This window comes from Panthera uncia, chromosome A2, assembly GCF_023721935.1.
Source record: "Panthera uncia isolate 11264 chromosome A2, Puncia_PCG_1.0, whole genome shotgun sequence".
Taxonomy (NCBI): Eukaryota; Metazoa; Chordata; class Mammalia; order Carnivora; family Felidae; genus Panthera; species Panthera uncia.
Genome location: NC_064816.1, coordinates 93,779,841 through 93,802,360, shown reverse-complemented (window position 1 = coordinate 93,802,360; position 22,520 = coordinate 93,779,841). Strand labels below are relative to the sequence as shown.

At 36.5% G+C, this 22,520-nt stretch overlaps 1 protein-coding gene across 2 annotated transcripts in view; it reads left to right on the top strand.

Moving 5' to 3' along the window:
• SGCE (sarcoglycan epsilon) overlaps positions 1-22,520 on the top strand; it is a 69,047-nt gene that overhangs the window by 32,677 nt on the left and 13,850 nt on the right. For both annotated transcript variants that reach the window (XM_049641485.1, XM_049641486.1), the window contains 5 exons: positions 2,882-2,954; positions 7,949-8,147; positions 18,545-18,707; positions 21,262-21,473; positions 22,407-22,433. In XM_049641485.1, the coding sequence (XP_049497442.1) occupies positions 2,882-2,954; positions 7,949-8,147; positions 18,545-18,707; positions 21,262-21,473; positions 22,407-22,433 (674 nt within the window). The remainder of the gene's footprint in view (positions 1-2,881; positions 2,955-7,948; positions 8,148-18,544; positions 18,708-21,261; positions 21,474-22,406; positions 22,434-22,520) is intronic.

The following is a 22,520-nucleotide window of genomic DNA, read 5'->3' as shown; positions in this document are numbered from 1 at the left end:
AACAGACATCTCACTAAAGAGGAGACACAAATGACAATTAGGTAAAGAAACTTACTCTGATCAGTAATGAAAAATGTTCAGATTAAGACCACAATGAGAATTTTACCCTTGGTAAAAGTCACTGAGGGTGGATATGGGGATTAGATAAGCACTTTGGAAAACAGTATTGAATATTTCACATAGATGAGTGTCACTGTACCCTATAATGCTGTAGTCCCACTTCTAGGCATATACCCAAAAGAAACACTTGCAAATGTCTACTGGAGGTGTGGCCAATCATGCTTATTGAACGATGTTTGTATAGCAAAACACTGGAAACGCACAGAGCAATGGAGACCCAGAAGCCTGTCGGCAAGAGAATAGATAACAAAAGTCTATGAGAAGAATAGAGAAATAAATTGTGGAGTTTTCATTCAGTGAATTAAAAAAAAATTTTTTTTTAAGTAGAGTGGACACACAGTGTTACATAGTTTCAGGTGTACAACATAGTGACTTGATAACTCTCTAGTTATGCGATGCTCACCACAAGTATAACTACCATCTGTCACCATACAACTCTATTATAATATTATTGAATGTTTACAGCAACAACGAATGTAAGCTTGCCCAGCAACATGGACAAATGTTTTAAACATAATGTTGAATGAAACAACCAGCCCCAGAAGACTACATACAGTTAAACACTGTTATAGAACTCAGAAACAAGCAAACTAACATATTTTAAGCATACATGCATTTATAATAAGACTATATTTAAAAATGAATGGGATGATAAACGTAAAATTCAAAATGGCTACTGCTGGTTGCAGAGAGGGATGGGAGAGAAACACATGTCTTGAGCCAGGATTCTCAAGGGTTCATGATGTTCTCACTCATACCTTACTACTAACATAATGTTACAAATATGTATCAAATAATATGCTAAAAAGGTAATGATGAAAATTTAGCATATCTTTCATTTAACACAAGTAGTGATTTATCTGTAAATAACATATCTATATTTGTATATAGTAACATATTTACAGTATTTTAAAATATTCTATTAATGTAGTCAAAAAGAGGTTTGCATATCTTAAGCTAATATTTAAACATATAAACCCACTGATTAATTTATTCATTAGATATTTGTTAAGCATCTAAAATAGATCAGCTACTGTTCTAGAAATAGGGGATCAAAAAAGCCTGAACGCATGCATACCTCTCTGCTATGAAGGGCTTCACATCATCATGAGAAGTAAAATTTGAGAACGTTAAAATGTTACTTTATTTAAATACCTCATTAGAAGTGATAGACTGCATTCTGTTACAGCTGTTAAAATTAAACATTAAATATAAATTCAGATAAAATTCTCTCCCTGATTTATGAAAGGTCCTTTATTCTCTTCAGTGGCCTGTGACTTAAAAAAAAAGTATTAGAATTTATGAAATTTATAATAATGAAATTTGTGATAATTATGGGAAGTTAGCCATAAAAAATCTTGCCACGAACTTGAAAATGTCTGATCTTTCTGAGTTTTAGCTTTGAGATACCCTAACAAATAGTAAAAAATTGATACTTTTTTTTTTCCCATTGAGAAAATGATTAAGTTATTTCACAGGGTAAACTTTTAAAATCCTCAAGTCTTTTTTGCATTTTTTCATTTGCTTCTTTGTGAGCAATAGTTCCTAATTTATTTTAATGACTCGTCTTAATTTTAGTGTCCCGTGGGAAACTTGTTGATTATGTGTCCCAACAGACAGCAACAAGGAAGTCATTAAACCCAACAGAAATTTGACAAATTGGGGACAGAGAAATCCTTTTAACTTCGTGCAATAATATGCTTTTCAGAATATGTACTTTCAAATAGTGTTAAAGGTTTGGACTTACTTATTCCAAAATTCTTTTTTTTAATTGTTCTCTCAAATAATATTTCTGGTGAGCGTAATTTCTTTCCTTTAAAGCTCACAGATGATGCTATAACAGTCTTTGATATTTATTTTTAAATGAGCCAGATTTCTTTTCGTTTGAGTCAGTTTTGTCCTGCTCTTTTTGTCTCAATGTGCACTACAGCTTGTCACTGCCAGAAGGCTAGTGCTGGGATTCTAAGACGATTGCACAATCATTTGTTGTTTTTGAGGTACTGCACACCTGTCTGAATGATTTAATATCTGTTATAAAGTTAATTATTCCTTAATTTTTGAGGCCCTATCTTGTTGTTGGCCTTTGCTTTGTTTGGTGTTTGCACTGGCCATTTCGGGGTTGACTTTGATGTAAGTTCATTGGCTCTGCAAATGTTTACTAATATTTGACTCTACAAAGGGATTGATTTGTGTTTTTGAGCATGTGCCATAAGCTTTACAGGCTATGATCCTTATTATTCTTCTGCTCCCATTGGGAGATACGAGGTCCAAGGGGTTATTCATGCATTTTTTTGATTGGTTGGTGTGCAGTTTATTACTGAATACAAAGAACACAGAGATGTGCTTTTTTTCAAAGTGTACTTTTTAGTATGATCCTTCAGCTCCATTTAAAAGTGCAAAAATACATTGTTTTGGCTTTTTTGAAATCTTAGACCGGCACTGGTAAGTAATTTCTAATGGTTAATCCATTTACTAATGATGCATCTTCGTTGGTACTAGCACTTAATGGTGTTCTATAAAAGGGTCTTTCCGATTTTAACTTTTTGTTTTTGCATGTTAAATAGACTTGACTAATTATTTATTTTCCCATAACATTGCTAAAAGCTCTGAGTCGTTATTGCCTGGAGAAGGCACATTTTGTAAGTATATAAACAAATAACGAAAATGGGAAGAACGACAATTTGTTTTCATTTCGTCCTTAATGAATTTCATTTCCCAAATAACATTTCACTTCTTTAATATGATTTTCTTTTTCTAATAGATAACTGCCTACAATAGGCGTACCTTTGAGACTGCAAGGCATAATTTGATAATTAATATAATGTCAGCAGAAGGTAGGTACGAAGGATATGTTGCTGATTGTTTTCTTATTTACCAGAAGTATTTCATTATGTTTTGTGTCTATGTAAAACACAATTCAAGATTTTAAGGTACCACATACCTAATGTTACCAATAAAGTAGTAAAGTGTAGAAAAGAAAGTGAAGCAATATTTAACTGGTTATAAAATATTATGATGTGTGATGATGGTGAAAAGCTCAGAATAGGGGGCCAAACACATGGGCCACTTACCTCTCCACGCCTTGGTTTCATCATCTGTAAAATGAAACTAAGACCAGCATTTCTCTCCCAAGTCTGGGCTAAGGAAGGAGTCTCTGAGTTAAGGATTGAAATGTACTTAACATGGGGCTGAGCTCAGAGTGTACAGTCAGTAATTATTAGCTAGTTTTATTACTTTACTTTAAAACTGATCATAGGTAGTGGTTTAATTGTGTGTGAAGATGGAGAGTTGTTGATGGGAAAACACTGGAGTTTGGGTCACAGTCTCCTTCCTAAATAGCAAATCACGCATTGCTGGAGCCTATCAGCAATTTGGAGTTACATATAGTCACATTGTCAGTTACTCCCAAGGATTTGGAAGGTTAGGGACACAGGAAATATTCTAAGAGTTGCACTCTCAAGTATTCTGACCCTTTTCTGGCATTCAGTTGGGAAAAAATTCATGCCACTAAAAACTTTGTAGTTAAAATTTGTAAATCATGGGATACTCCTCTCTATGCTAGATATCATTTATGAGGGTAACAGAAGAACTGACACAGCATTTTTACCCATAAAATTAGTAAAAGCAATTGTGCATCTTAAATAGGGAATTCATAGTTCTATTTACCAGTACAATTAAATGAGCAAACAAAATATTTTATTAGAACCTACTAATTTGCAATTCTTGATAATTGAGTTAAAAAATACCTCTACACTATTTGAAAGAAAGCAATAGTTATAGAATTGATGCTGCAAAACATAATTGGGGAGATTGCTTAAAGATTTTGAACCCCTATACGTGAGTTTTTTCCCACGTGTTTTAGCGTCAGTTGCACACAACAGTGTGCTAGTTTAAAACTTAACGTGACTTTCATATATGAAAGGCAAGTTCAAATGCCAGTTCTGTGGGCCTGGACAGATGATTCCCTGTCCCTTTTTCTACTTCCCAAGGGCTTTTGGTAGGTATTCCTGTTTGGACCCAGAAGACTTTTGCAACTGTAATTGGATGCTTGCATCCAGTCTAAGCTATCCTTATAGAATTGAAGTACCATTAATGGTCAGAATAATCACAAAATTCCCTTTCTCCTTGGGAATTCATCAGTGTAGTGATATAGTTACATTACAGTGGGCTTGGACCACTAACCTCACCATTATGCTCCCAGAGGGGCTCCCCTTTCTCAGGTACAGAAGTCCCTACAGATTGAAAGACAGTCTGGTATACAGTTTGAACTTCCTCCTCAAGTCTGGTCTCAGGACTGGTAGATACAGAATACATGGGCATCCGTCCTCTATGTGTTTGATATGTAGAGACCTATGCTCAAGCAGATACATATGTAAGATTGAAAGTTGGCTTTACAGGCTATTTATTTTATTTAATGTGTACTTATTGTAGAGAGAGAGCATGAGCAGGGGAGGGACAGAGAGAGAGGGAGACAGAGAATCCCAAGCAGGCTCCGCACTGTCAGTACAGAGCCTGACACAGGTCTCAAGCTCACGAACTGTGAGATCATGACCTGAGCCCAAATCAGGAGTCGGATGCTTAAGCAACGAGCCACCCAGGTGCCCCTGTATCGGGGGTTTTAAAGGTGTGTTGGTGAAGGAGGAAGAGTAGATAGATTTTGGAAGCCTCCACTTTTATTTTGGGCAGAGCTGCCCCACTGTCTTTTACATAGGGTTCAGTGGCCCCAAACTGTGAAAACCAGTGAACCAAATAGCGTGCGTTTATCCTCACTGGTCTCGATGGAGTGCATGTGGGCACTAGGATGTACATCTTTGAGCAGGGCCTACACACGTGCCGTGTCTCCCGGATAAGGTTAGGAAGAGAAATAGCAGGAGTTGCATATCAGGATAATCATGCTCAGTCTGACTCTCTGCCCAGCTGTCTCCTCCTCTGAGAGACCTAATGGGAAATTAGTCATGTAGAATCACAGAGCTTGGAGCTCAAGGAGAGTACATAGAGTGATTCTCTAAATTGGGTCTAGTGCCTCAGAGACCTGCCACCAATTTGTTGGCCTGCCGTTCCCTTGGCCTCTGTGATGTCCAAAGATAGCAGGCATGGGATTTCCCCAAAGTTAGAAAGCTCCTATGACTCATCTTTGGAAGGTCTGGCAGCAGCTCTTGGCTCGGTGGACAGCAGGCAGCTGTAGGGCCCAGAGCCTCCAAGGGGTGTGGCGGCAGTGTGTCTCAGAAAGGAGCCACGAAACAGGGTCACATGGATTAGGAAAAACCAAGTAACAGTTCTCCAAAAAGTGGCATTGATAATAAGAAAAATGTTTTGCACGCTTTTTTGGAAAAGTGGATATAAAAACACGGAGTAAAATTAATGGATGATAGACTTCTAGCACACTCAAAAACTATATTTGGTATTATTTATAAATATTATTTATTGCCAAGAAACTGTTCTTCATGACATATTTATGCATGGCTGTTTTTCACTATGGAGAAAAATGTGGCATGATTAAACTACTGTTTATCTGTATAAAACAGGAAATGTATCTGTATAAAACAGGAAACTTATCTACATAAAATAGAATAAATAAATCATATTTTAGAAGATTGCAGATGGGCTATACATCAAACAAATCTAACAAAATCACAAGCAGAATAAATGGCAGTGTAGAAGATGAATAAAGAACCTTCCGTGATTAGAGCCTCGAAAAACTCAGTCTTTAGGAAGAGACACCATAGGTCTAGAAAACCCCCTTGAAAATTCTAAAGCCTGAACATGTTCCCTGAACATCTTCCCCTGAACATGTTCCCCTGATCATCTTCCTCTGGCTTCAAATGTCTTTTAATATTAAAGAGGCTTCATAAGAGGTGAGGTCATCAAGATTTCAGTTATTTATTGTGTAATTTTTAGTTTTTATTTAATTATTGAGTAAGAGTGGAATACTTAACAGATGTATGAGTTTTAATGAAGTAAATCAGAGAATATATGTAGTGTAATTACTACTGAGGACTTTAAATGTGTATATAGTCCAGAAATAATTTCTTTTCCTTCTAAGGGGAGAATTCAGGTAAACAGCTTGTTCATATTATTTATAATAATTGCTAAAGTTTACTATTTTATAAGTTCTTACTCTATGCTAGGAGCTCCACTGAGCACTTTATATACACGGTCTCCTTTAGCTTAGATAAAAAATATATGAGGCAACTTCAAATGTGGCAACATTCTGGGCCTCTCTAAAGATCATTTTCCCCTTCTGACAATCCAGAGCAAGTACCTACTCACCCCCTGGTCGTGAGTATTAAATGTGATAATTCACCGCAGTCCCTTAGCTTGGCCTACCTCATAGTAAGTATTCCCAAAAAAGTAGCCTTTATTACTACAGAAATATTATTAAAATAAAAAGGTATTCTTTATCTTAATTTTTTTAAGTAGGCTCCATGTCTAACATGGGGCTTGAGCTCATGACCCTGAGATGGAGTTGAATACTCTATTGACTGAGCCAGCCTGGCACCCCAAAGCTATTCTTTATCTTAACAGAACAATCTGAATATAGGAAATGATGTTTTTTAATTCAAGAGTAACATTTGAGGAACTGAAATACAGTTGACCCTTGAACAATGCAGGGGTTAGGGTGCTGACCCTTGAGCAGTTGAAAATCTGTTTATATCTTCTGGCTCCCAAAAGACATAACTAGTAATAGCTAATAGCTTACTGTTGACCAGAAGTCTTACCAATGATAACATAAATAAGTCTGTTACACATATTTTATATGTTATATGTATTATATACTGTATTCTTACCATAAAGTGAGCTACAGAAAAGAAAATGTTATTGAAAAAATCATAAGAGAAGATACATTTACAGTACTCACTATATAAAAAAAAAATCCACATATAAGTGGACCTGTGTAGCTCAAACTCATGTTGCTCAAGAGTCAACTGTAAATTTTATTTATTTCTATCTATTCTACTTGGTTACACTGAAAGTCTAAATTGGACATTGGCTACTTAAAAATATTAATTTAAAAAATTTTAGAGGGAAATTTTGATGAGATGTTGAAAAGGAAAAAAGCTAAGTAAATCTCTAACAACATGAGGTAGGGAATTTTGTGAGAAATTTAAAATATAATTCCCTAGAATATTTAATTATGGAGTGATCAAAAGAGAAATTACTATGATTTCAGATTTCTTTTTGAAAATATAACCAGTATTTATTTTAGTAAAAGTAATGTTTCAGCATGCTCTAAAAAGATCAGGAATACTGCAAATTAAAATTATGGTATTTCAAATTATATGTAAATAACTCACAAACAATTACAGATATTTTGTAACATCTCTATTTGGAAAGAACGTTGCTCTGTGCTTCAACCTTGTCCTCTGTTCAAATGGGCAGTGAAGTACATAGGGTTGTAATGATTAAATAAGACCATGTACTTGAAAAAGATCTGTCGATTTTAAAACACTACAAATACAAAATATTATTCCTACCCACGTAGAGTTTTCTGGAAATACTCCTTCCATATTGGCAGGGGAGGAGACTGGCAAGTCACTGGGAAATTTGAGGCAGGTGTGGCATTTTTATCTTTTTTGGTCAGATCCTACAATTACAAATTGCCTTGCTATCCCTTGGATTTGATTACATTGTAGGTAAAATTCTGTGTCAGATGTATGTTATGTTTTTAGATATGTCCTCCGTTATGCAGAAAGTCTTTAAAGTCAATATTATTATTCCCCAAAGCCAGGATTATGACAGAAATCAACAAGTCTCAAATTGTTCATCTGTTTCTCTTTCGAAAGACTATTTTATTAAAGATACACATATCCTTTTTCACCAAAATTAGACTTCCCGTTACCATATCAAGCAGAATTCTTCATTAAAAATATGAATGTAGAAGAAATGTTGGCCAGCGAGGTTCTTGGAGACTTTCTTGGGGCGGTGAAAAATGTGTGGCAGCCAGAGCGTCTGAACGCCATAAACATCACGTCAGCCCTAGACCGGGGCGGCAGGGTCCCACTGCCCATTAATGACATGAAGGAGGGGTAAGCAGACCTTTATCTCGTTGCTTTAAATATGCATTGTTAAATATGGTGATCTTATCAAACTTATTGTAGATAAAGGATGGCCTATTGCATTCTTTTTAATAAGTAGGTATTATACAGATATGAAAACACTAGCAATTTTCTATATTGACAAAGAGGTTACATTAATGGTTCTTTATATCTGATGTTCCAGGTCCTGTGAATTCTAATTGTAGATCAGGATCAGCATCATAAATTATAGCACTAAGTCTTTTGTACCTTCCATAGAGGAGCTGAGTATTTAGGGTCCTGAATTTCAAAGGAAATTGATGCCCCAGTTATCAGCTGCAGGACACTCAGACTGCTGTAACTTTATTCTAGGAAACTATTTCTTCGCTTTAACATTCTTTCCACCATGTGTCGGTGATGGATAGCTGGAATGGATTTGAAACCTATTCCTAAAGCCTGGCCTTGTCACTCATAAGCTGGGTGACATTGGGCAAAATGCAGCACTCCTCTGTGCCTCGGTTTCCCCATTTGCTCCAATGGGCATTGTACTCTTTCTTCCTTCAGAGTTGTTATAGTGTCTAAATGAGAGTGCATTTGAGAGGGATTCGTCTATTGTCATGCCTTGCAAATGATGACTTATACCTGTATAGAGTTTAAGAAACACTTTTTATGCCTGGATAAATTGAAAGGATTGAATGTCAACATCAAATCAAATTTGGTCTTTAATTTTTAACCTGTAGGTTGAAGCAGATCTACCTTTTTTTTTAAACCATTCTATAAATATACGAGATATGGAATAAATCACAGTTTATATAGCATATGCCTTTCCAACTCCTCCTTTATCCATATTCATGGTAACATTTTTATACAGATGATATCTGGAATTAACTAAAATACCTGGATTAATAAGAATTAAATTTAAGGGCAGCTTTAACAGAGAACTTTGTTGGAAATAAGGGAAGAGATCACAAATAGACACAGATGAAGTATGGGAGAGTAGGTAGAAGGGGGATAAGGGATAAGCAGTGAGCTGTGAAGTCCAACTTACAAATTTCAGAATTAAATTGTAGCTTGTATGTTACAGTAATGGATTTTGAAGTCAGTCAAGCACACATAGAAGTGCTTTGAGAAAAATAGCTGCTTTATCTCTTGTCTATCTATTGGTTGGCTTTCTATATGAAACCATAATTTTAGAGCTTAAATTTTTTTACTTCAGAGTTCCAGCATGATTCTGTTTCCCACTGAGTATTTAAAGTAGAACCATGGAAAATGATGAACAGAGAATCTCCCCTGAAAACATTCTCCAAAGCTGGAGTCTTTTCAACAGTTTCTTAAAGTGATGCGTTTGCAATGATTGTTAAAACAATGACCACAAGATGTTAGAGGAAGCAACCTGGAAAACAGGCATTGGTAGGGTTTTCCCTGGTTGTGCTTTCTTCTGGGCTCACTCTTCCATAATCGGTAGTGCGGGCCCCGCCCACAGAGGCTCTTTTAGAAACAATGACCCTAAACTGAACTGAACAACTATCTAAACCAAACTCTGACCAAAAAAAAAAAAAAAAAAAATGGTGCTTCTCAACCATGTCTAGCCTAAGAATTGCCAGTAGAGCTTTAATAAAAATATGGATAGGTTCCTGGCTCCTGCTTCCCCTTAGAGATTCTGAGTCTTGGAGTCTAGGGCTGGGCCTGAGCACGTGACTCTAAATTAAGAACAGAATTTTTGTCCTATAAGTACTTGTTAGAGAATTCAGTCATTAGCTGACTGACCCCCTAGCACCTGCTAGAGGGAGGCATGTGCTGTCAGATATTTGAGAGAGTCAGTCCCATGGCATTTATTTGGACCCTGTTGTCTCAGATCCCTTCCCAACTTGAAATGCTTTCCATGAGTTTTAATTTAATGTTAAGCCGTAACCTTTACAAAGTATTCATATGATAAGTCTTTTAAAATAGCATTTCTATAAATTGTATGCAATGCCAACTCTACTACTCCAGTGTCCCTATATGAACACCAGTGAAACAAGATCATACTTGAGTATCATTCCAGAAGAAAAAATTGTCCCTGGAATGATTTTGCGTATCTTCTTTAGTTGTTATATAATGCCTTGGTAACACAAATAATTTTTTACCCTGTTGCCTGAAACTTAGAAATAAATCCTGTGCTTGACTAACTCCTCTCTTGTGCCGTTCTTCCTTTTTGCTGATGTAAGAATCATAATTCTTAATTTACCTAATACTTTTTGCCTCCGTACTTTCTTTTGAAAGTAACCTGGGCTATAAATCCCTTTTAAAAGTGAAATTTTGAGAAGTTCAAGAAGTAAGGTCAGTATAGCAAAAGAATTCCATCCCTTTCTTTTTTTTTAAACTTATTTTCCGTTTATTTAGTTTTTGAGAGAAAGAGAGAGAAAGGGAGCATGAGTGGAGGAGGGGCAGAGAGCGAGGGAGACACAGAATCTAAAACAGGCTCCAGGCTCTGAGCTGTCAGCACAGAGACCGACGCGGGGCTCCAGGTCACAGACCGAGAGATCGTGACCTGAGCTGAAGTCAGATGCTTTACCAACTGAGACGCCTGGGCGTCCCAGTCCCTTTCTGTTTTAAAATTTTATTTAAAGATGTAGTCATATACTTCTGAAGTATTAATTGAGCACCTGATAAATGAGTTCTGCTTAATATTTAGTAGCAAAAGTCTCAGACTGTTAAACATACACACAAATGATATCTCCATGAAACTATTTCCTATTACTCATGGCAGCCGCAATCTGCTAATGGCAAGTTTTTCCATATTTGATAGATGGAGTCAGATAAACAGCAGATGAATAGAAGTTCTCCGCAGTAGACCCATCAGAGGAAACCCACTGCACTTCTGCAGCCCCAAGTGCTGTTAAATGTCAATCACCAAGAACCCCCTCTGCAGCATCCTGGCTCCTCATCCTTCCTGATGTACATTTGTGCACCTCTCGAGGCTCACTGACAGCTTTCAAACTTCTCCTAACTCTAGCAGAAAACAATTACAAAGATTTACTTCAAAGTAAATAAGCTCCTGCGAAGGAAGGCTGAGCCTCCTGAAAAGATTTTCTTTCCCTTGCCAGACCCATAACCCCGGGCAACTGTGCTCGCTCTGGGTGTGGTCTTGCTGCTGCTTTTGCTCCTGATAGGGAGCCAGAGGCTAAGGACTCGTGGGTGCATTTAGCCTGGGATAAAGCTCGTGGAAAGAGGAGTGGGTTCATATTTCATTCTAGGCATGGCAGAGCTGCCAGCCCGGGGTGAGTGATGTGGTGTAAATGGCGGCTATGAAGGGAATGATGGGGTGTGAGGATTAAAGAATATACTCACTTTTCATAAGAGATTGTCAAACCCACCACTATTTCCTCTGGTTACCGAAGCATGTGGATCTAGCCTCAATCAGCAACAGAGAATCCTAGTTTATTCGTTAGACAATCTCACAAAATACTCCCTCTAATTAATTGTTTGCTTTCTGCCCTATGAAGGCCTCAGTGAGAAGTTACACTTGGGGAAGAGAATGTAAGTCAGTGGCTGCCAAATACTGCTCTGATGCAAGGTCATGATCCTGGGCCAGTCTGTAGTGCTCTGCTGACTTTGTCCCCGTGTTTTCTGATTTATGAGATTGTCCTTTATTCTTAAGTCACGTGCCTCCTACATTTTTGGTGCAAACATTCTTTTGTGGAATGATGCTGATAACCTGATGGGAAATTCTAAAATAGAGCCTTAGTAATGTAAAAATTGGAAGTCCATATAAATCTATTTTTGTAAGTATAAGTCAGTATAGCTATATGCCTAAAGTCTGTTCGGGGTGCCTGGGTGTCTCAGTTGGTTAAGCGTTTGATTTTGGCTCAGTCCGTGAGTTCGAGCCCCGCATCAGGCTCTGGAGTGCCTGGAGCATGCTTCGGATTCTGCGTCTCCTTCTCTCTCTCTGCCCCTCCTCACTCACACACTGTCTGTCTCTCTCTCAAAAATAAATAAACATTAAAGATTTTTTTAAGTCTATTCTACGTTCCACGTATAGATTCATTTTTTCTTTTGTAGTTAAACACTTACTAAGTATTTGTATTCAGGAATACTATATTAATCTTTAATGTACAGTGATTTTAAAAAAAATCTACGCTCACAATCTAGTAGGGACCAGGTGAGTAATTAGATAATTAGAAAACAGTGTCATACACACCACTGCTGAGATATTCACAGAGAGTGTATCTCCTTCACTTCAGCTCCATGCCTGGAAAGGGTTCATAGAGGAGGGGGAAGCATGATCTCAGTTTAAAATACAAATTAACCTGCCCCCAAAAATAGCAAAGAGGGATTCTAGATAGAGGGGTCAGCTTGAGCAAAAGCCTTTAGGTAGGAGAAACCCTGATGGATTTGGCAACCTATTTCAAATGGATTTGGGGGACAGGGATCCAGAAGTGGTAGTTTCCAAGGAGGCAAAACCCAGACTGGATAAAGCCGTGTATACCAAGAAAAATTGTTTCTGTTTTATCCTGAAGCATTAGGGACATTTGCAAAATATAACACATGGTGAAGAGTGGTAGAGTAGACTGAACCCAAATGCCTCCCTTCTGCATGCAGGAAAGTCTGCCCCCAACACACAGAACTAGAAGGGTCTGACCCTTCAGTGTGTGCCAGTTCCCTCTTCTGATAATTTATTCTTTCTCCAATGTAGAGGAGCAAGTGAACAGTAGAACAGAGTCTGGAAGTGCCCTTTATTGTATTTCTTATTCTGTATTACATCTTTTATTTAGTTTAACTTATCCTTTATTGTTCATCTTATTTTTTGATTGATTGGTTGCAGATATGCACAGAACAAAGACATGGTGTGGGGGACAGAGGCAGGAATCATAGTGCATTTTCTTTTAAGAGCTCAAGTTCCCAGGCAACATGTAACATGTGGACACATTCTTCCCCAAACTCTCTTTTATTTCCTATATACACAAAATAAAGAATAAGGCACATTCGTTTCTTGGACAAATAAGTATGCATTCATTGGATCCATTTAGCTAACAGAAATCTGGCTGAAAAAGGCAGAGTTTGGGCTTAATTTTTTTTTTTTTTTACCTGTTACTTGGTTTAAAACATTGTATGTGTAAAGGCACAGTGAATATGTTCTACCTCAAGGGAAATTGAGTTGTTCAAACTGGAAGAAAAGATTCCTTTAGAAGGAACAAATTCCTTCCGTGTAAATCAATTCTCAAGATTCTGAGGTTTTGGTAACCTTGCTTGAGAGCCTTATACTTGACAGTATGTTACCATCTCAGCTGTTTACACATTTTAAAGCTTGAAAACATGTGACTGAGGTCATAAAGGTGTAATGATCTTTTTTGTTTCACTTCGTAAAAATTTTGTTTCTGCATATCAAAAAGTGAGCCGAAAGGAAAACAGATTATGAAAAATGTAATTTTAGCATGTATAGCATAGAGTTATTATTCATGGCCTTATACTAAATTTTTTTTTTTAAAAAGCCAACATGTTGAAGCTTACAGGCTCTGCAAAGGAAACAATGAATACACATTTTCTGGACCTGCAAGGCAAATCTAATATCTCCTTCTCTCAAGCATGACATTTGTAGTCTGTTTGCATTTTATTTATTAACTTATTTATTTTTCCACTATTAATATTTAATCGACATGTAACACTGTACAGGCTTAAGGTGTACAGCATTATGATTTGATGTATGTATATATTGCAAAACGATTACCATGATAAATTTAGTTAACATCCGTCACCTCACTTAGTAACAAGTTTTTTTTCTTGTGATGAGAAAGAACTCATAAGATCTACTCTCTTAGCAACTTTCAAATAAGCAGTTGCCTGTGTTTTAAAACTGGTATAATGCTTTTTATTCATTCATTTGTTCTGCAAAGAGGCTCCCTGAGGACAGTGAGAAAGACTGGGTTCAAGGAGAATCGTTAAGGGGCTGTTGCTCCACGGCCTGTGGAAAGTGATGGTGATCAGAAGTAGGGTTGTAACAGTGAGATGGAACAAAGTGGACAGGTGTATGGGAGAGTTCTTTCAGGGTAAATGTCAGAGACTGATGATGGATTGAATATGTGGAAAGAAGGACAGGAGTCAAAGATGATGGTGCTTGAGCATCTGGCCATGCCAATCATCGAGAGAGAAGAAGATGGAAAAGGAGGAACAGGTGGAGGTGGGGTGGGGTGACGATGAGCTCAGTTCGGAACATATTAAGTCTGTGAAGCTTACGGATCATCCAAGTAGAGATGAAAGTATGTGTCAACTGTCATAAAAATGTTTCTACTTCTAGGCATCTCTTTTAAGATAGCAACATTAAAGAATATGTACAGAGATAGTCTTTGCAATATTATTTATAAAATCAAAACTTTGGAAGCAACTTACATGTCCGACTCTGAAATAATTGTTGAATAAATCATGTGCACTTAAAAAAATATATTGCCATAAATCTATAATTATAAAGCCTGTACAATGTGGAAAATGCTTATGATGCATTAAGGAAAAAAAGCAGGGTGCAAAATTATATTTTAGAGATGATTGCAGTTAGGTTAAAATGTATGCATTTGAAAAATACTCTGCAAGGTACATTGGAAAATGAAAATAGTTATCTTGGTAATATAAATTAATTCTGTTTTTTTATCCCAGTTTTTATGTAATGTTTTTATATTGCTTTTATAATTTGAGGGAAAAACATTTCAAAGCACCGAAAACTTATGCCCATTTATGTTATCTTGAATTAGTTTAAACTCTTACCAATTATAAATGCAAATCAATGTCATGTTAAAGCAAGTTAACAGTTATAAAAACACTCATTTTATCTCTGTATTTATAAGTACATTTCATAATTATTAAGGAGAAATAAGATCTTGGCTAAGCAGTTAGTAAGGGAATAGAAATTGGCTTTTTATAAGCTTAAAAGTAAGAACTTGTTTTAAATAGAATATATTTATAATTACTGATCATCTGAATACTCCACAGTGGTTTCTTCTACCTACTTTTTGTACAGAATTTTTTATTTTTATTTTCATCTTTAATTTTAGCCCATTATATACCATTTGTCTCCCAAAGGCACCGTAGTTTTTAAAAAATGTTCCTTCAAATGAATCTTAAGTCCAAATATAAATTTGACACAAAGAGCAGCAACCAAATGAGTTTGTATAATCAAATTCTGGGGCACAGTTGTCAACTCAGGGTGTGAGTTCATACTTCCATTGATACAGCTTTGAATTTTTGTGCTGCACTTTCATTTAATTTCATTCCTAAAAATAACAGCTTTTTTGAGACGTAATTCACACACTGGGCAACTCACCTATTTAAAACATACAACTCAGGGCCACTGGGTAGTTCAGTCGGTTAAACATCCACCTCTTGATTTTGGCTCAGGCCATGACTTCACGGTTCGCAAGTTTGAGCCCCACATCAGGCTCTGCTCTGACAGCACAGAGCCTGCTTCACATTCTCTTCCTCTGTCTCTCTCTCTCTCTCTCTCTCTCTCTCTCTCTGTCCTCCCTCACTTGTACTCTCTCTTTCTCAAAATACATAAACATTTAAAAATAAAACCTATAACTCAGTGGATTTTAGCTTATTCACAAAGTTGTATAATCATTACCACAATCAATTTTAGAACATTTTCATCATCCTAACACCTTCCTTCCAGACCCATTGGCAACCACTTACTACCACCACCAGCCCCAGCCCTGGGCAACCACTATTTACTTGATATCTTTAGAACTTTTCCTATTGTGGACATTTTGTATGAATGGGATCATGTAATATGTGGTCTTTCGTGACTGGCTTCTTTCACTTATCCACAATATTGTTTTCAGGATTCATCCATATTGTAGCCTGTAACAGTACTTTGTTTCTTTTTATGGTTGAGCAATATTCTATTGTATGAATATTCCACCTTTTATCCATTCATCAATGAGCATTTGGATTGTTCCTCTTCACTGCTGTGAATAGTGTTGCTATGAACATTCGTGTGCAAATGTTTGTTACAAGAGATCTATTTTCGTTTCTCTTAGGGTATATACTTAGGAGTGGAATTTCTGGATCATATGGTAACTCTGTATTCAACCTTTTGAGGAACTTCAAGACTATTTTTCAGAGTGGCTGCACTATTTTACATTACCACCAGCAGAGTGGGAGAGTTCCAATTTCTCCACATCCTTACCAGCACTTATTATCTGTGTTTTTATTAGAGCCATCCTAATGGATGTGAAGCATTATCTTATTGTGCTTTTGATTTCTATTTTGCTGAGGACTAATGATGTTGGGCATCTTTTCATGTACTTATTGGACATTTGTATACTTCTTTGGAGAAATGTCTATTCAGATCCCTTGCCATTTTTGTTTTTATTTTAAAAAATATTTACTTATTTTGAGAGAGAGAGAGAGAGCATGAGTGGGGGAGAAGGGCAGGGAGAGAGAGAAGAGAGAGAATCCCTAGCAGGCTCTGCACTGTCAGCATGGAGCCTAACATGGGACTTGATCCCACGATTGTGACATCATGACCTAAGCCGAAATCAAGAGTCTGATTTTTTTTTAATTTTTAAAAATGTTTTATTTATCTTTAAGACAGACAGAGCATGAGTGGGGATGGGGCAGAGAGAGAGGGAGACACAGAATCCAAAGCAGACTTCAGGCTCCAAGCTGTCAGCACAGAGCCCGATGCAGGGCTCGAACTCACGAACCATGAGATCATGACCTGAGCCAAAGTCTGATGCTCAACTGACTGAGCCACCCAGGCGCCCCAAGAGTCCGATGTTTAACCAGCTGAGCCATTCAGGCATCCCAGATCCCTTGCCATTTTTAAATTGGATTATATGTCTTTTTGTTATTGAGTTGTAAGTGTCCTTTATATATTGTAGATACAATTCCCTCATTAGATATATGATTTACAAATATGTTCTCTCTTTTCATGGGTTGCCTTTTCACTTTCTTGATGGTGACCTTTGAAGCACGCAATTTTTAATTTTGATAAAGTCCAAATTATCTGATTTTTTTGTTATTACTTTTGGTGTCATATCTAAGAAACCACTGCCTAATCCAAGGTCATAAAAATGTATGACTTTTTCTCCTCAGAATTTAATAGTTTTAGCTCTAACATTTAAGTCTCTGATCTGTTTTGAGTTTATTTTTTATATCATATGAGGAAAGGGTCCAACTTTATTCTTTTGTATGTGGATACCCTGTTGTACCAGTACCATTTGCTATGAAGACTATTCTTTCCTCCATTGAATTATCTTGGCACGTGTGACAAAAATCAGTTTACTAAATGTAAGAGTTTATTCTGGAACTCTGAATTTTATTCCATTAATCTACATGTCTGTCCTTATGCTAGATTACTATTGCTGATTGTTTTGATTACTGTTGGTTTGTAGTAAATTTTAAAATTGGTAATTGTGAGTCTTCCAACTTTGTTATTTTCTTTTAAGAATTTTTTTTATTTATTTAGGCTCCTTGAATTTCCAGTATAAATTTTAGGGTTAGCTTGTCAATTTCTGCAAAGAGCTGGAATTTTGATGGGTTTATTTCATTTTATAAGTAGCTACAGCATTATCATTAGAAAAGGAAGTATTTATTTAGAGTAATTTCCTGGTTTTCTCTCTTCTTTTGAAAGACCTATGAGATGCCCTTTTCTCAAGCAGCTTCAAGATTATTTAAATGCTCTTAACACTATCCTCTCTCTCTCTCTCTCTCTCTCTCTGTGTGTCTCTGTGTGTGTGTGTGTGTGTGTGTGTGTGTGTGTGTGTGAAACTCTTGTTGACCAATTAAGTAGAGTTTTTCCCCCTAATTGCTAAGATACGCACCAAGAAAATAAAGTTTGCTTGCTGAATTTGTGCTTATCAAATGATAGCTTTCTCTTAGATTGACTTCTTGGATAAAAGAGTATAATAAGAAACTTAACAGTAGGGGTCTATGCAGTAGGAAAGCTGACAGAACTCTTGGGTAGAATAGCTACATGTCCACACCTCCACAGATGTAATGTCAGAGTCTTATTAAAATGAAATCGAGTGAGATTTATTACTAACAATTATTTATTATTTTAGCAATAGTGTTATTTCTAAATAATTTAAGAATAATTTTTAAATGTAAATAATCTATCAAACAGTAATCATAAGGTGACAGACACATGCTTACTTGGAATTAAATAGGATGAAAAAAAATTTTTCTTTTTAGAAATTAACACAGAATCAAGAGAGTATCTGGAACACCAAGGCACTCAGTAAATATTGGTTGAATAAAGGAAAGAATGGAAGGCAGCCCCTACATGAATCACTGTTTTTAAAGCCCAGGCCCCTACCTTAGGGATGATTCTAGATAATCCCTCAATTCAAAAGGATAAATCTTGCTTTCAGCATAGATTGTTTTTCAGTGTTTCCAATTTTCTCAAAGGATAACCTGAGAGTTTCACATTTTTGCAGCGTTTATGTCATGGTTGGTGCCGATGTACCATTTTCTTCTTGTTTACGAGAAGTTGAAAATCCACAGAATCAATTGAGATGCAGTCAAGAAATGGAGCCTGTGATAACATGTGATAAAAAGTTTCGTACCCAATTTTACATTGACTGGTGCAAAATTTCATTGGTGAGTTTTTATTTTATTTCATTTTTGCAAATGTAATTATAAGTGATGTGCCTGGAGATAACATTTGACTGAAACCTGAATGGCTTTTGGGAACAAATCCTAGGTTTACTTTGTTAACACAATTGACTTCCCTCCACTTTAAGGATTTGGTAAGCTCGTTGACAGTGTATCCATTTAGGGAAGAGTATCTCCACTTTTGTCCTCAGTCTGCCGTTGATTAGTTGGGGCTACATTAGCTTGGCAGGTGGTCCCAATGATCCCCCTGGACATCCAGGTGGCTGCTAAGTCAGAATAAATATGGAGTCTGTGTGACATATGAAGAAAGTCTCAAATACGCTGCCACTACCCACTTTGGAAGGAGAGACTATAGCACAATAATAAATCTGAAAATAAACCAATATTGTGCTATGGGTCAGTGTCCTAGAAATTCAAATTGTAGGGAGAGTTCAAGGAATAAGAAATAATTCCAAGTGTGCAAAATTAGAATCTTACCCACAGCCCCACAAATATTAAATATCTCTTTTTAAATTACCTTTTAATTAGCATTCTAAAAGACTAAAGAAAATGTAGGTAAGGTTTCCTCTACACTTGATATGTATAATATTTTATATAAAACTGGTATTTTTTTATCTTGCTTTCTGGAAGATAGGTAAGTTGTTCTTTAGTGACCTTTAGATTTAACTTCTGTCAACTCTTGATGATTGGTGGTGAGTGAAGTCGATCTAAGTTTAAAGTTGACATTTGAACAAAGTTATTGACACATAAACACAACTGTCACTTCATGTCTTAGAGAACCGACTGCAGGCAACTTGCCCGGATCCAGTAAGGGAGAACATAGCATTCACATTGTAGCACTTAGCACCTGTGGCCCTTGGCCCTAGACTCCTCTTTGTATGTGGCTGTGTCTGAGGAAAATAAGTTTCTTTCTTTATCTTTTTAAGTCAAGTAAAATTATGAAGATGCTGTGGTTTACGTGTATTATAGGTAAATGTTGAATTTGCAGGGCGAGGGTGCCAGAGACGAAGAGGCTGCAATCATAACTTGAGGGGGTACCTGTAATCAAAGTCCGTGGATGGCAGGCCCCAGCAGTGCCATTTTACTTGTGGTCCTGCTGTAAATGGTTTCTGCTTAGGAATATTATCTAATTTCTAAAGGTTTAAAGACGACTTAGGCTTTGAAGATTTTAGTTTCTGTGGTAAGACTTTATACATGGCAATATTGGGATTTTCATTTTTTATTCTACATGCATTTATTTATATGTCACATCTCATCCCAGAAGATTTCAGGAGGCTTAAATGAAATAATGAAACAATAAATATAATAAATAAGATATCAAAGAAATGGAAGATCAGGACCTGAACTTTATTAAAAAAATAAGCTTAAGGTCAAGTTTGACAACAAGCTTCCTACATTGGAGATTGAAAGAGGAAATTCATCAGTTACTTAGTTCACTCCTTCTTAAAGGAGGCAGACCATCAATTCTTTGGCAAAAAAAAAAAAAGTTTTTCTAGCACTGTGTTCTTCACAAAGTTGTTCAAGTGTTTTGTTTTGTTTTGTTTTGTTTTGAGAGGATGCTGAGAAAAGCCACAAATCATTCTCCCCAGCATTTTTGGGGGAGGGGGAAGGGCGAGGGGAGCAAATGTAATGACCAAGTTCACATGACTATTTTTAGAGTCCTGTAACAATTAAATGCAACTCCGTGAAAGCGGTTCAGTTAATGTGGAGGTAAATTAATATAGTGCAAATGTGCATTTTTTGATTCTGGGATAGAATGTAGTAAAACTGTAGCATTAATGAGTGACATGTGCCTTCGGCTATCTTTCCTAAAAGTTACTTCTGTCTGCTAGATGGCAGAAAGAAAGATCAAGATTGTAGTCACTTAGAAATTGTCTCTCGTTTTGTCTTTTCTCTTTCATTAACCTTAGAAACCACACACACACCCCTGTTATCAGCTAGTTCATGGTTTGTTGGCATCTGCACTAGAGGTTTGTCACTAGGAGACAAGAAATGTACACAGTAGTAGGAACATAGTTTGTTTTGCGGGAGGGAAACTAGGAAAGAACATCTGCATACACACATAGCGTTATTACTTATGGATTCCCGAACATATGTCTATATGTTGTGGAAAGGACATAAAAACTAGGCCAACATAAACCCTTTGTTCCTTTTTTTTAAATGATGATTTTTGAGAGAGACCGCGTGAGTGGGGGAGGGGCAGAGAGAGAGGGAGACACAGAATCTGAGGCAGGCTCCAGGCTGAGCTGTCAGCTCGGAGCCCGACGTGGGGCTTGAATTCGCTAACTGTGACCTCATGACCTGAGCTAAAGTCAAAGGCTTAACCGACTGAGCCACCCAGGCGCCCCAACCCTTAATTATTTTTGCTCATTACTTCTTCCTAGCTGCCATAAACAACTGCAAGTTCAAGATGATAAAGGAATTGGAAGAAATTGCTTTTGAGAAATGTGTCAAAGAATGTTTTGATATGTCTAGATCTTCAACTCTTGTCATGTTTGTAGCTATTAATTTGATGTGTAATTGTCTTCTTTTATATCAGGTTGATAAAACAAAGCAAGTGTCCACCTATCAGGAGGTGATTCGAGGAGAGGGGATTTTACCTGATGGTGGAGAGTACAAACCCCCTTCTGATTCTTTGAAAAGCAGAGACTATTACACGGATTTCCTAATTACACTGGCTGTGCCCTCGGCAGTAGCACTGGTCCTTTTTCTAATACTTGCTTATATCATGTGCTGCCGACGGGAAGGAGTGTGAGTACTTTAAAGCACTAATAAAAAATTATAGAGCCTACTAGGTTAACAACACATAAGATTCCATTAAAAGCCAAGTTTCATTTGGTTCATAAAACACTTTATAAATTAATTGAAATTGTGTTCAAGTCAAACTACAGTACTTTATTCCTTTAAAATGAATTAAAATAGTTTGAGTTTAGTCAATCAAATTAGGGGACATAATTACTTTATTCAACAATTATTAAGGCTAGATGTAAATTCATGCTGGCAAAACAGTCCCAAGAATAATTGAGGCTACTTCTTTTGGTTATATAAGCCATTTTGTGCAGAGACTGTGGGATCTACTGATATGGTGATTGCACTTTAAATAAATAGTCTTAGTTTGATCGGAAGTGATGGTCAGAATTCTTCTTGAAATTGTTCTGCTGTCAAACGGGTGGCACCATCTAAATGTTTAAGAAAATATGTATCTATACATATAAACCTAGGAGTAAATTAATGAAAATAAGAGTATAATTTGAGTAATGAGTGTTCACTTCATGAACAGTTAGCACTTTCAGGACATCTATGTCAATTAAAAGAATCTCCTGAGATTATCTAGACGTCAGGGTAACAAAGCAAAGGATAAAAAATTAATGAAGCAGCAAGTAACAAATTCTTCCATTTTTTACATGTAGCCTGATTTCATTGTGTCATAGAATTTATTTCCAAGAGCTTGATTCTTAATCTCCATTTTTTTTTCATTTTTCTGTGTGTTTCTCATCAGTATTCCATCTCTGTATGTGTACTCATCTAAGTAATGTCATCAACCTGGTGGCAAATGCTTCCTGGTTGCATTTAATAGTAACGATGTCAGCATTTCCACATCATGCAAGATCCCATGAACATATAGTCTTAATGTTCCAAATATCAATGCTATTATTTAATTCATAAATTTTGTTTTGTTTCTAGGGAAAAGAGAAACATGCAAACACCAGAGTAAGTGTCTTCTTTCCTGTTATTTTCTTTATCATTTCTTTCACTTCTCAGTTGCTCATCATGCTCCATACATGTGTGTCATGCTTT